The 15,565-nt window shown below is 43.1% G+C and overlaps 1 protein-coding gene across 1 annotated transcript; it reads right to left on the bottom strand.

Annotated features, from left to right (window-relative positions):
• Nucleotides 1–260: 260 nt before the first annotated feature.
• On the bottom strand, nt 261–14,890 carry ZNF593 (zinc finger protein 593). Its single transcript, XM_083173275.1, has 4 exons — nt 14,732–14,890; nt 4,706–4,907; nt 812–874; nt 261–629 (listed from the first exon to the last, which is right to left on the bottom strand). Exons 2-4 carry the CDS (start codon nt 4,903–4,905, stop codon nt 509–511), a joined length of 384 nt encoding a protein of 127 aa, XP_083029401.1. The 5' UTR covers nt 4,906–4,907; nt 14,732–14,890; the 3' UTR covers nt 261–508.
• Between the last annotated feature and the right edge of the window lie 675 nt (nt 14,891–15,565).

The raw sequence follows: 15,565 nt of genomic DNA, 5'->3' as shown, positions 1-15,565 counted from the left end.
AGCAGCTTTATTTGTGCATCCGTGCAAGATGAGAGAAGAGACGTGATTGAAAGTGACAGGCAGTTACGTTTATGGATGCCTGAGCAAGCTTCATATTCATTCACACCCACACACAGAATAGGTCATCTTGTTACATAATCCATGAATGGATGAATATCATTCACAGCGGACCACAGTGCTTTTAGTCTAATTAACTGCAGGATAGGATCCGGGCAGCAAAGTTAAGATGCCATACATATAAGACACCAACAAAAAAGGCATATTTTGGATGCGGTTTACTCTGTGAATTTTTGCATGTAAAATGAGCTTTTGGTAAAACATTACTGGTATTACAAAAAAAAACAAGGTACATATGGAATCAGACTTGGCTAGCTGAATAAAAGTCAAAAAGCCCCAATGTAGTAGCTCAATGGGATATGTTGTTTTACCAGCAGTTTTACTAAAGAATCCCAGTGTCCACTAGAAGAGAAAAGGACGTGGTGTACATGTACTGTATAGCAATAGATAATTATTCCATATCAACATCCTGTGTCTGGATCTGAATTTGTTTTGGGGGTCTGTATGAGCCCATCCCTGCAGCTCTTTCTGCTTCTTCCTGAGTGTATGGCTCATCTTTCAACTGCTTCAACCTGCAATAGATAATTAACACCTACAGTAAATTCTCAGTTCTCCAAGGAAGCCACACCTACAGTTCAGTCAACGTCCATTATCAAATTGCATTCATCTGAACATGAATACACAAGTTTCTGTATGTTAAACATGCTAGTTGGACACTCATTTGAGCATATACTGTATGGGAAGGCATTTTTACCTGCGCTTGTGAACTTTGGTTTTGAAATGCTCCTTCAGAGTCTTCAGGTCCACAAAGTATCGTCTGGAAAAGTATACACATTTTTTAGTAAGTATATACAGACCAGGAAAGTGTATGTGTGTGTGATTGTTAGAGAGAGATAGATAGATAGATAGATAGATATTATATCTCTATCTAACATTCAACCCCAAAGTATTCTCCAGTTTAACCCCTTGTAAACATACATAGCAGTTGTTAAAGGAGTAGTGCATACTAGAATTTAATTGCCAGGTGGCTAAGCACCAATCTGCCCCATGCTGATGTGAAGTACGTAGACCTCTTACTGATAAAGTTGCATGAAAAAAAGTCAAAATTATGAAAAAAAAATAGACATTTACATTTTTTTTTTTACAACATATTTTCATACATAACGAACGAAAATGGATTCATTACACCACTAAATTCTCATTACCGACAAAACACAAATATTTGAATGTCAAACAAAGTGAAGAACAAAAAAAAATCAACTAAATACCTAGTGGTTATCTCTTTCTCTCTATGGGCCTTATTCTAGTTCACTCTTTCTGACAAAATCCTTCTTAGATGGACAAAACCATGTGCACTGCAGGAGGGGCAGATGTAACTTGTGCAGAGAGAATTAGATTTGGGTGGGGTTTTACTTCAAAGTGAGATCTATATTGCAGTGTAACAATAAAGCAGCCAGTATATACCCTGCACAGAAACAAAATAACTCACCAAAATCTAATTCTCTCTGCACATGTTACATCTGTCCCCCTGCAGTGCACATGGTTTTGTCCATCTAAGTAGGATTTTGTCAGAAAGAGTGAACTAGAATAAGGCCATATATCTCTATCTATATACTCTTAGAAAAGAAGCGGCACTCTAGGACTTATGTAATAGAGAAGTCACTCTTTATTCTTCTACGTTTCGATTTGTGTGCAAACCGTCATCAGGAATGAATCTCTCTCAGAGATAGATAGATCTATCTATCTATCTATCTCGAGATAGATATATCTTATCTATATAGATATCTATATATCTCTATCTATCTATAGGACCCCACACTGCACCAGAGAATGATCTAGGCAGCACCCCTGAAAGAGTCCCCTGTTAGATAGGACCCAGCATTAATGGAAATGGTCTATTTATCAAGGCTTATTGCGCTAAGCCTTGATAAATAGACCAACGTGGATTTTTAAAATAAATATGTAATAAAACATGCCCTTAGGACATACAGTAAAGTGCATATACTGTAGGTATTTTTGTACAATTCAGTGAATCAGCAATATAAAAGAAGGAGATCCTCTTATACAATTGATGGATTCAATTGATCAACATGGTTAGCCCAACACGTTTAGTCAAGGAGTTGACTTCATCTGGGGCAGGTAGGAATATCAATATAATAAGTTGATCACACAATCATTTATTAGAAATGGTGTTCCTCAAATAAAGGATAAAGTGATCCAGCGATAAATTCGTGACAATCTATCTATTTGAAAGAGGTCCACCAATAGTTGCTCTCTAGAACTAGAGTAAAAAAATACCTTACGCTTTCTGGACTGGACCACTCCGGCATGTAATTAAGGCACTCCAATAAATATTACCCCTAGGGATATTCAGCATGTTGATAAAGGATACAACATGATTAGTTCTTTACTAGCCATTGAAAAAGCACTCTGAAAAATGGGGCCGATTTAGGATCGCTCATTGCAATACAAATTTGTCCCCTGCCATGATGGTCAGGGTTTGTGCATGCGTATTTCTGCACATGTGCAAACCACGGCAGCAAATGGCTTTGGCGAGGTTCATTCGCTGCGGAGAGGAATGGCTGGGGGCATGCAGGGGAACATCAAGCGGTTTATGGGCTTTCCCCCTATAGAAGCCGGCATGGGGTGAGCGCCTGTTATCACAGCCTGTCAGCCCCATCTTCGAACAGCATCAGAAATAAAAGTCAGTATAGACTGTTATTATTGAAGGGAACAAAAATAGTTTGATGGTCACCAACCATCAAATTATTTATTTTCCCTTTGGCCACTTGCGAGATGTGTTCGCAAACACAACCCCTCGCATGGTACCGAGGGCATTCGGTGGCGGGGGAGCAGGCATTCGGCTAGGCGGCGTTTATGGGCTCACTAGGCAGCAAATGTATTCTGCCTAGTGAGCCAATTTGAATCAGGCCCAATGCCTCTAACAAACAACAGTAATCATTTTACATTTCTGGTTGGTTTCACGGAAGCCTCGCAATGTTCACTGTGTCTCTTGTAAATCTAGGTCTTCTAAAAGATTTCCCAATTTCAATGAGACAGACTATGAATAGTTGGTAAAAACAAATGAACTAATGGACTGTTCCAACGCATTCATAGACAATTCCATGTGGAAGACAGGAGGTATTCAATGTTTCCCGATGTTTCTGATACATGGAAATATTGGCCGTTTTCACATTCCATCTAGTCAATCCTTTTCATTTAAAAGGACACTAATTTGAAAATTTAGCGGCCGTCTCCATGAATGCTGATGAAGCTTTTTTAAGAGCTGAACCTATAGCTTTAATCTTTCGGGCCCTTTTGATTTCCAATCTTATGGTATTTGTAATCTAAAAACTATGTGTGCATCTCTATGTTGTCCAAGAGGTAAAGACACAATAGGAGTCTTGTCTTTATACAGTAGAGGTAATATTAGTTTCTTTACTATTAATTCTTAGTACCATGGTCTATACACTAACCATGCACAAGGATTAAAGCAGGTCTAGTATGCTGAACGATCAGCAGAAGATAATAAAATGTGTTATATGTAAGACCACTGATTATATACAGTGCCTACACAATCATATCATGTGGGCAGGTCAGTAATATTGCTCAGCCATTTTAGGGAATACCATACTGTTTTATATACAAGTTTTTTTTTATATTGCAGGCCTCATCTGTCTGAACCATGTGTATGTCATGGGACAATATTCATACATGCATACTAATGTATGTTTCTGCAACAATGGGCTACTGCACCGACAGAACCAACATGTATTACAGATGATCATCACGTTAATGATGTAATCTGCACTTTATACAAAATCTACCCCTGTGTCAGTGTCCCTAAGCAAGGGTTTAATAGTGTTGTACAACTTTCATCACAACTATCTTTCTAGTTTTGGCTAAATGCAATTATGAGTAATAGCTACTGTGTCACTGACAATATATAACCGGTTCATTTATTACATGACATATAAGCTCTTAAAAGTTTTCACCATGTGATAGCTCTTAGGGTGCCCATATACTAGTAAGCTTTCTCTTCAGATCTGGCTGGTTGGAACAAAAACATGGTTATGGGTGAGTGACAGTGTCAGTTTTCCAGCATTTCCAAGCAAATGGTCAACTGTCATTCACTCTCATCCATAACCATGTCTTTGTTCCAACCAGACAGATCTGCAGATAAATCGGAAGTAATGTCCGGCTCTGTGAAAGAAGATGTTATGGGTAGGGATCATGGAGTTGAGAAGAGGAAGGTCGACATGCATTAAGTTCAAGGTTTTTATATACCGAATGTCAACACCGTTGACATGGACACTAAAAAAGTCCACCGTTATGCTTGGCACACTATTTTATTCACGTCCTAGGGGATAGTAGGGCACAAAATACTGCCTGTCGGCACGTCAACTCAAAGAAAGTTGAAAAACCCTGTGTGTCAACCTTTTGACTGTCAATCTAGCATTTGTTGACCTAATGTCCCTGTCGACCTTGTGACTGTATATGTTTTGCACTCTTTAAATTCGGAAATACAAAATAAATCAGATTTCTGCAGTTATATGAATGCAGCAGATGTACGGACAGTGGAATCAGGTTGCTTTCACATACTAGCAAGGCATGGGTTTATTAGATACTTTCATCATATGTTACTCACGCGCAATGTAGACAGTAGTGCTGGGCATTACCAGGCACATTGTAATCAATCTCCTGTTTTAGTAAACGATGGGCATTCCTTGGACGGAGATCTTCATGAATCTGATCTAAATCTTTTACCCGCCGTTTGGTTTTCCAAAGTTTAGAAATATTTTTCTTTTTGTCACTTTTGTGATTCCCAATCTGCTTTGAACGACCCATATCTGAAAATGGAGAGAATACGTTAAAAACTATTTTTATAGTCGAACTTCAGCTTTGGGAAAGCCAAGAGATGGAAGGACAAAGCAAAATTCATGGCCTGAAGTTACCCTTGGCTGCAACAAATGTATCCGGAGCACCAGAGGGGTTTATGCTTGGGTGTGGATTGAAAGGTCTACTTAGACAGTTAATAGATCAATAACACACAGAAGAAAAGGTGAAAGGTGACTTTGTGAAAAGGTTGACACGAGCAAAATGTCCACATGAGTTTTTAACCTTTTCAGGTGTCAATGTCAACATGGATCCTTAATTTGTGTAGCATGTACTTGCCATGCTTTGGGCCTGGGCACTTTACAGTTTCCACTGGAAGACCAAGTGGATAGTAAAGTACGAAAAAGCCCTGAAAAAAGAAAAAGAAACAAATTGTGCAAAAACTCATGTCGACCTTTTTATGGGTCAACCTTTAACATGTTGATCTATTGGTGTTAACATATAGCATGTCAACATATTGCATATTGACCTAGACACTGTAGACCTTTCAACTGCTTTCCCTAGGCTTAGCTATAAGCGGTCAAGAGCAGAGAAGGCAAACATATTGGGGTATTCAACCTCCAGGGAGAGCATTAACAAAGTCATACAGGAGCCCCTGTCAGAGGAAGATCAGAGGTGGATTAGTAGTCTTCATTCTAGCACCCGCTATCTTCGAAAACCCAGTTCCTCTTCCCTGCCTAGGGTGTCGCTGTCTGCTGTGGTGTTTCTAGCACAGGTCTGGTTTGCATATCACTGCTGATATACAGACTACACTAAGCTAGAAGCACTACAGCAGACAGCAACACCCCATACAGGGAAGTGGAACTGCATGGGTTTTCAAAGATGGCGGATACTAGAATGAAGACTAGATTAGGATGCAGCCTTCAGGTCCCCATACACTTATGCGATTTGGACCAATTTTAATTGATACCGATGGATCGAGAGGAGAAATCAGGTGAAATCGTGCCAGATTGCATGCGGGTGAAATACCATCCAATCTGATACACGGTCTGTGCACATCAGATCCGACTTGGACTGCCTCCGAGCAGCAGGGAACAGGGTCCCAAGCAATACATCACATGCAGAAAGACCACTTAAAGGGGATCAGTTGGCCATACACTGCTGTGACTGGCAGCAGTGTATGGCTACCTTAAGGCTAAGAATAATGGTGATTTGCCCAATAAGGAGCCAGAAGGGAGAGGCAATGGGGAGGTGGTCAGTAGAGCAGGGCTTGGAGTTTTCTAGATCAGGGTAAGTAAAACAAGACATTTTTTCCCTCAGCACACTGAGCAATGCTAGTAACCAATCTAGAACACTACATGATAATAGAATTCAGAGATATTGGTTACATATACCTGCGCAGGTGTATGCTATGCCCCCAAGCCGCGTCAAGGCTTCTCTGTATATTGGGGGTCCCTAGTGCTATATCTAGGTGCAGGGTGCGGCACCCCAAAAAACCATCATAAGCTGGGAAGCCCAGTGCGGCATGCCAGTGATATACTAAGTGTTAATAATTAGTGATAGGAAGCCGAAGCTATATAAAAAGAGAGAGATAAATGAATATAATTAAAATAGGATAGAGATAGTGTTAGTGAGGGAAAATGTTAATACTGGGCTTCCCAGCTTATGATGGTTTTTTGGGGTGCCGCACCCTGCATCTAGATATAGCGCTAGGGACCCCCAATATACAGAGAAGCCTTGACGCGGCTTGGGGGCATAGCATACACCTGCGCAGGTATATGTAACCAATATCTCTGAATTCTATTATCATGTAGTGTTCTAGATTGGTTACTAGCATTGCTCAGTGTGCTGAGGGAAAAAATGTCTTGTTTTACTTACCCAGTAATTAACCCCTCCCTCATGCACCTGGGAAATGCTACTGAACTAATTGAGCATCTACCACTATCTGTATGTGTGTTTTCTAGATCAGGCATGGCCAAACTGTGGTCCTCTAGCTGTTGTGAAACTACACATCCCAGCATGCCTTGCAATAGTTTTAGCATTCCCCAATAGCAAAACTGTGGCAAGGCATGATGGGACTTCACAACAGCTAGAGGGCTATAGTTTGGACAAGCCTGCCCTAGATGATTACAGGGGTGGTGACGAGTGGGCCCCACCATGCATGTCTACTAATGCTGCTTTCAGACCTGGCTTTGACCAGGTATTTTAAAACGTTTCTAAAAACTGATCTGCCAGCTAAAACGCCTTTCACGCCGCATGTCTTTAAACAGTATTTCAGTGCAGTTTTTGTTCCTTCACAACACTGAACCAGTTTTAACCCAAAGAAAACAGTGGATGAAAAAAAACGGGTCTGAAACGGGTAGGACCCTGCTTTATTACCTTTTAGAAATACCAGTTCAATAGAACCGGTAAATTCACTCTGCACCTTTCAGACTGCACAAATTTACTGTTTTGAAATGGTAAAAAAAAAAAACAGCCAAACAATGGGTAAAAAGTGCGGTCTGAAAGGGGCATAAGTATGGCAGAGAGAACTTTTAGTAGTTATTCCAAAAGGGGATTTTTGTAAGAACTTACCGTTCGAATCGCTTTCTCCGAGTTCATCCTGGTGACACAGCTTACCATTGGATGTAGGAGGGTCCGCAGGAGCAAGGCACCTATGCTAACTTCTATTAGAGGCAGGACCTTCCCTTCTGCATCCCAGCATTCCTCAGTTCAACTTCCAAAGCAAACTAGGATACATTACTCAGCATAACGCCTGAACATATTATTATGCACAATCAAATATAACCAAATAACATGACAATACATGAACCGGTATAAACTTACTGAGTGTAAGGGAGGGATCGCTGTGTCACCAAGATGGACTCAGAGAAAGGGATTCGAACGGTAAGTTCTTACAAAAATCCCCTTTTCTCTGTCGTCCATCCTGGTGACACAGCTAACCATGGGACGTTCAAGGGCCGGTCCTTTGGTAAGGTACGCTCAGACTTGCAGTTCTCATCACTACTCGCCCAAATGAAGCGTCCACCCTATGCAAACTCATGGAACCTGTAGAATTTGATAAAGGTATGAACAGAGGACCAGGTTGCAGCCCTGCATAACTGCTCCGCTGTAGCCCCATGACACACAGCCCAAGAGGAAGGAACCAACCTGGCGGTATGGGCATTAATCTTGGAAGGAATTGGTCTGCCTACCTTAGTGTATGCAAAGGCAATCACCGACCTTAACCATCTAGCAATGGTCTGCTTAGAAGCAGGCCACCCTCTCTTATGCATGTCATATAGTACCCATAGCAAATCAGTTTTGCGTAAATCCTTTACTCTGTCGCAGAGCGCGTGCCACGTCCAATTTCTTAAGTTTGTCCCTATTTCTTGCCTCATCTGGAGGACAAAACACCGGGAGCACAATCCCCTGGTTTAAATGGAAATTGGATACTACCTAGGTACAAACTTAGGCAATGTTCTAATAACAGCCCTGTCGTCATGAAAAAACAGAAACGGGGACTTGCAAGACAAAGCCCCCAATTCTGAGAGCCGCCTAGCCAAGGCTATAGCTAACAAATGTAAGTTTGCAAGAAAGATATTTAAGATCAGCTGACCTTAAAAGCTCAAATGGAGGTTTCTGAAGAACCGACAACACCGGCGCCTTGAAATCTGTTCTTCTGGCAACAGAGTCACTCTTTTTTGAAAGAATATGGATAAAACGGACAACTGTACCTTTAAGGACTGCAAGCTAAGCCTTGCTGAAAAACCGTCTTGGAGAAACGTCTAGAAAGTCTAGTGACCCTGAACCTAGAGGTGTGTACCTTCTAACGTTCACACCACCTGATATAGATTTTCCAAACCCTATGATAACTAGCTGCCGACACAGGCTTCCGAGCCCTGAGCATGGTTTGGATAACAGCACCTGAGAAACCCTTCTTCCTTAATAAGGAGGTTTCAAAAGCCAGGCCGTCAAATTGTGACGAGCTAGGTCCTGGTGTAGAAAAGGTCCTTGCCTTAGTACACAGGTCTTCAACCTGTGGCCCTCCAGATGTTGTGGAACTACATATCCCAGCATGCCCTGAGGGTTTTTGGCATGCTCTTATAGGAAATAATGTGGCAATGCATGTTGGAACATGTAGTTTCTCAACATCTGGAGGGCCACAGGTTGAAGACCCATGCCTTAGTAGGTCTTTCCGAAGAAGAAGACGTCAGGTTTACGTCAACAACCTCAGTATGTCTGGATACCAAGACCTCCTGAGCCAATCCGGAGCAATCAACATAATCTGTACCCCCTGTGTCCTCACTCTCTTGAGGACCCGAGCAATCATGGGAAACAGAGGGAATACATACGCAAGGCTGAATCACCATGGAACTGTCATGGCATCCACCAAGGGAATCCCTGGTCCGCGAGCAGAACCAGGGAACCGGACAATTGTGTCTGGACGCCATCAAGTCCACCTCTGGGAGCCCCCAGAGTGCTACTATGTCCTGAAAAACTTCCTGATGCAATGCCCATTCTCCTTCCAGCAGTTCCGCCCTGCTGAAGAAGTCCACCTCCACATTCCAGATCCCAGGAATGAACACAGCCGACAGAGCTGGAATGTTCACTTCTGCCCGCTGAAACATCCGAGAGACTTCCTGCATGGCCATCCTGCTGCGAGTACCCCCTTGATGGTGGAGATAAGCCACAGCCCTGGCATTGTCTGATTGTATTTGGATGGGCGATCCCTTCAGGAGGTCTTCCGCCTGTAGAAGGGTTTTCCACACTGCCCGGAGTTCTAGAATCAGCAGTTTTGATTCCAAAATGGACCACAGACCTTGTAATCTGAGGTGCAGGGCCACTGCCCCCCAGCCCCTGAGACTGGCGTCGGTCGTGACGACCAACCAATCCCACGAGCGAAGGGAACGCCCCAAATGAAGAGACTCCAGATCCGTCCACCAGATCAACAATTCCCTCATCTCCTGAGACAGTAACAGTGTTTCCTGTTTCATGGACTTCAGATTCCCGTACCAACTGGACAAAATGTTCCATTGAAATGTCCTTGAGTGAAACCTTGCATACTGCAGGGTCTCGAATGTTGCCACCATTTTGCCCAATAGTTTCAAACTCTGCCATATCAAGGGATTTGGTGACTGGAGAATCGACAGCACCAACTGGCGATTGTCGACTGCTTTGGACTCTGGGAGGAAGACAAAGATGCATATCCAAGATCACACCCAAAAACTGAAGTTTCTGAGTGGGCGTTAAATGAGACTTTGGAAGATTTAACATCCACCCGCGGTCTCGAAGGAACGGTGTCACAATCGTCAGATGTTCCTGAAACTTCTCTGCCGATTCTGCCTTGAACAAGAAGTAGTCTAAATATGGAATAATCACAATCCCCTTCAACCTGAGAGCCGCCGCCATGACAGCCATCACTTTCGTGAAAACTCTCTGCGCTGTGACAAGCCCAAAAGGTAGAGCCTGAAACGCACCACCTTGAAAGGAGGAACGAAAGGACGGTCTAAATGCCCCAAACCAAGACACCAAGTGCTTAGCAAATGTGGTGGGAAGGAAGGTGCTCTTTCAGTAAATTGTTTAATAAGGGAATACAGTTCTGTCCCAAAAAGAAGTTGTCCCTTAAAAGCCAATGCCTCTAGAGACTTCTTAAACTCACTGTCAGCTTCCCAAGCCTTAAGCCAGAGAGCTCTCCTAGCTGTCAAGGAAGTGGCTGACACATTTGACACCTTCTTCACCAGGTAAGTAAAACAAGACAGTTCCCCCTAGCTCACTGAATGGTATTGGTAACCAATCTTGAACACTACATGATAATAGAATTCAGAGATACTGGTTACATATACCTGTGCAGGTGTATGATATGCCCCCAAGCATACGTGACTTGGGGGCATATCATACACCAGTGAGCTGGGGGAAACGGTCTTGTTTTACTTACTCAGTATTAACTCCTCCCTTGCATGCACCTAAATGGTATTACTGAACTAATTGAGCATCTACTACTATCCATACGCCTTCTTCACCAGCCTCACAAACATACTCCGCTGCACACTTCAGCTTTTCTGCCAAAGCAAAGGCTTCTGTGTCAGGTTGAAGCTGATTACACAACGCCCACTTCATCATGGCCTTGGATACCCAAGCAGATGCAATAATCGGGTGTAAGGTAAAGCCCACTCCTTCAGACACCGCCTTAAGACAGCCTTCAAACTTTTTATCCACGGGGTCTTTGAAAGCAGCACCCCCCTGTACAGGTAAAGCAGTGGTCTTAGACAACCTAGCAACGGGTGCATCCACCAAAGGGATCTTTTCACACAATTTCACATGCTCCTCCGGCATGGGATACATGTTTGCAAATCTCTTGGGCATGAGAAGCCTTTTATCAGGCGTCTTCCATGCTTCCCCAAGTAATGCTATCATGCCCTCATCCAAGGGAAAAGTAACTGCATCCCTGCGCAGTTTCTTAAATACACCTTGAATTGGCACTTTATCCTCATCTGAGAGATTCAATGTTTATTTAACTGCTAAAATCAAATCCTCAATGCCAGGGACAGAAGACTCAAATTCTTCCCTCTGGTCCCAAAACATATCTTCATTACATTCCTCTTCATCGTCTGACTCTAAATTAAGGAGGGGAGGAGTGGATAAAGGGTGTCTAGGTGAAGTAACCTCAGGAGCCTTAGACAACTGCTCCATAAAAGTATTAATTTTATGGACACTGAGCTGTGTCATGCATAACCTGCAGAAACACAGGGTCCACCTGAGATAGGGTAATAGAGCCCACAGAAGGTTGAGAGGAGAAAAAAGGCCTAGGAGACTTAACCAGATCATCTCTCTGCCTATTCAAAGCCTGTACTAAGGCATTCATAGATCTCCCCAAGGCAGCCACCCACGCAGACTCAGGCCTCTGGGCTTGAGCCCCACTGGGCACAGACTCACAAACGGGGCACAAATCCCCCTGATCCTTCAATAGTTAATTAGTTAACCTGCAGTTAATTAACATGGCAGATGCTCCCTCCCCAAGAGAATCTACTCCTTTCTGTCATGATAACACACACATTGCACAATGTCAGGCATATATCTAAGTACTTATCGGTCTACTGCAATGGACCCTCAGCGGTCACCTTGGGAAGCGCTGCCCCAGAGAAGCTTTCCACTCAGCTCTGCAGTGTGAAATCCTCCTTCAGCTCCACACAGTGTGGAGAGAAAAGGCGCCAGAGCAGAGTGCAGGAAGAGACCAAGTCTCTGCTTCAGCGGGGAGGAAAGCATTTTGGCTCCATCCCCCTTTCAGACGCTCCTACCAAGTGCTTCTCTTTACTTCCAGTGTCTCCCCTCAGTCTGGGACCACTTGGAAGCGTCCAGCTCTGCTGGACTCCTGTAATAGGCATCAACTCCCTAGGGATTTCTGCCTATAAGCCCGGTAAAATGGCGGTTCCATAGCAAGGGGGTCCATCCCCCAAGATCCCCCCCTAAGCAGGGAGCCAGTTCAGGACTCACCCCAGGAAACCTCCTTTCATGGAGGTTAAAGCACTGTGCAGAGTGCTAACAGGACGCGCTTCTGTCAGCCTCTGCTGTGCTTTCAGTGTAAAGAACTTTCCTCTGGAAGTTTGGAACTGTAGCCTGTCACTAAAAGAATATTAATATAAAAACAAACCCTTAGCTACTCTAGAGAACGGCTGCAGTCCGCAGCCAGTCAGAATAGCACCCACTCCAGTGGGCACCTAAAATGAACTGAGGAATGCTGGGATGCAGAAGGGAGGAGCATGACTCTCAAAGAAGTTAGCATAGGTGCTTTGCTCCTGCAGACCCTCCTACATCCCATTGTTAGCTGTGTCACCAGGATGGACGACAGAGAAAAAATGTACCGTAATTGGTTGGAAACATTTCTAGTATAAGAGTCATAAAAAAATAAAAAAACAGAATAAAAACAAGAAAAGGCAAACATCCCCACCCGAAAAATATGCTCCAAATTACAACTTGTAGCAATAAAAGGAAACTGGTCCGGAGGACCTGCAAGCATGTGTGTGACTGTTCCAAAAATATCTAGTGATTAGACACACCGGATCATCCAGCATGCTGGCCCACATGTTGCTACAGTTCCTTTACTGGGTGAAATGTCTCCTCCATAGGGAAGAACAGATATCCTGTGGCCTTACGGTGCTCTTACGGAAACGAAAAACTCCATACTTTTTGTACTAGATTGCATTGTATCTAGTTCAAAAAGCATACAATATGCTACAGCAGCATGCTTTATGTACTAGATATAATGCAATCTAGTAAGGAAAGTACAGGCTGCACAGTCTTTCTGTGCCATAGTTACCTACCCTCCTGCATTATGCAGGAGACTCCCTGAAATAGCAGCAATCTCCCTCTCTCCCTCATTAGTCTAGCAATATCCCTCATTTCACGTAGCCCACATTACACTGTTACATTTTGGGGGGAAAAGGAATGAGAGACAAAAACATTTACATTCAATCATCAGTACCATTTCCCAGCACATTACCAAGTATAGTATCTCTTACTGTTCTGGGGCTCATCTACATTTGGATATAAGTCATTTTAAATTACACACCCACGCTTCTAGGTGCCACGTTCACAATCTCTTTTCACAATCTCTCCATATATGGAACTAGACACGCCCTTTGGATGGAGCATGACACGCCCCCTCAACATGGCACTTTGCTAAATTATATTACCAACTATAATCTCCCTGAAACTAGTTTACAAAAGTAGGCAAGTATGTTCTGTGCTGTGCGATGTGCGTGGGAGCGCGCATCGAATCGCACCCGAAAATATCACTATGCAACCCAGGACAGGTGCAAGCAGAAATCCATTAGTCGGCTATTCACAGCGTGGAAAATAGAATTTACCCTATAATGTCAACCAGATAACACGATTAACTGTTGACAAACTCTTGCTGGCAGCTCCAGCATCTTCTTCTGGGTCCTAGATTCCATTTAATACTGCAAGCACCGGCACCACCTATCCCTAACCTTTACCTACCCTCTCCCAACTAGGAATGGCCATCAGTGCAGCATCGATCGTAATTCTGCAACCAGCCATCGATAGTCATAAACTATCTGATGGATAACCATCAAAACTTTTAGCTATCGATGGTCATTCATCATCTTTGGCCTGTGGGCCAATCAGAACTCAGGGGGTGGGACGTAAATATGTCAGTAGTGGAGCTTTGCTCCGTGTCCCTGTAACTTGAAGAAAAGAAAAAAAAAAAAAACAGGAAACATTGGTTCTCCTTTGCCATCGATGTAGGGAAACCATCTGGTTCTCCCACATGAATGGCAAAGGTATTTACCGGTAACATCGGCCATAAATCATCAATGGTCGATGGCCATCCCTACTCCCAACCCCCTCAGCATAACTTTTAGCCTACTAAAATATGATAGATATATATATATATATATATATATATATATATATATATATATATATATATATATATATATTAAGCATCACTATTGGTGACTTGGGAAAAACTCGACCTTCCTAATATGTGGCTTCTCATTGCTAAACCATACACAAAATATATAATTTTATACCACACCTACAATAACAGTTTAACGCTGCTGTTATGCCCACAATAATGCTTGTTATTTAAGGGGCAATCTCGCGAGGTCTGGGGTACACAGAGTTCTTAACCATTCATTTCATGCTGAATTAACGTAATAAAACGATAGACTGAATAAATGAAGGGATAAATATCGTTTTATTACTTTACTAGAGCCGTAACCCGGTTTTACGACAAACTATAAGAAGTGACCGAAGCCGCCAATCATATATATAACTACCCCGGCTCTACCCCAGCCCGTACTGCCGACACGCAACAGAAACGGGACGGACTCACCTAAATTGGCTTCCTTCGGAGTTTCCCTACCATGCCTGAGAGGCTGAAAGACTGTACAGTTTACATGTACAAGAGAGCAAACTACAAAGTGATTATTATTGTCTCCGTATCCGCGTCTGTTCTTTAGGCGCAGGAGAAATACTATAAAACCTTGGCTCCAAGAAAATGTCGTCTCTCCTCTTTCGCCACTTGCAATAGGACGTAGGATGCGTCAGGCGACGTCATGAGGAAATGTGTCCTTCCCGTATGCTAGCGACCCCCAGAGGTTTTGTACTGATATTATTTAATCTGCACTTCCTGTAAATTGCTGGCTGTATAAATGTTAGTAAGAGGTTTTTCGCATTTTATTGTAACTGAATGTGTTGTAGATAGTTTAAACATTGTAACACATAATTAACTAGCAAAAATAAAGGACTAGAGAAGACTCTTTCTTATGGTGCTCATACACTAGCGCGATAATGCATACAATCATTTGATTTTGACCGCATTGGTGCGTTAAATCGCATAATTATATGCACATCAAATGTGTCTCCCGATGTGATGCACGCATACCCTCCAACATTTTAAGGGTAGAAATCTGTACACATTCGAGAAGGGGCGTGGCCATGGATAAAGTGGGCGTGGTCACACCCCCATTCCGAATGTTCACTGGGCATTTTGGCACCCCCCACCCTCCACGTCATCTACCACACGCACAGCAACACCGCAGGCACTGCTTACTGGTGGGTGTCTGGGAGGAAGAGAGTGCTTCTTCATCCGGCCGCCAGCTCTTTTAAAATAAAGCCTGCCAGCCTGGGAGCTTGAAGTTCCTGGAGGGAAGGAGCTGCGCTGCGC

The sequence above is a fragment of the Crinia signifera genome, chromosome 2 (genome assembly GCF_055691185.1).
Source record: "Crinia signifera chromosome 2, ASM5569118v1, whole genome shotgun sequence".
NCBI lineage: Eukaryota > Metazoa > Chordata > Amphibia > Anura > Myobatrachidae > Crinia > Crinia signifera.
The sequence above is the reverse complement of the archived record's forward strand: the minus strand, read 5'-3'. Positions and strand labels throughout refer to the sequence as shown.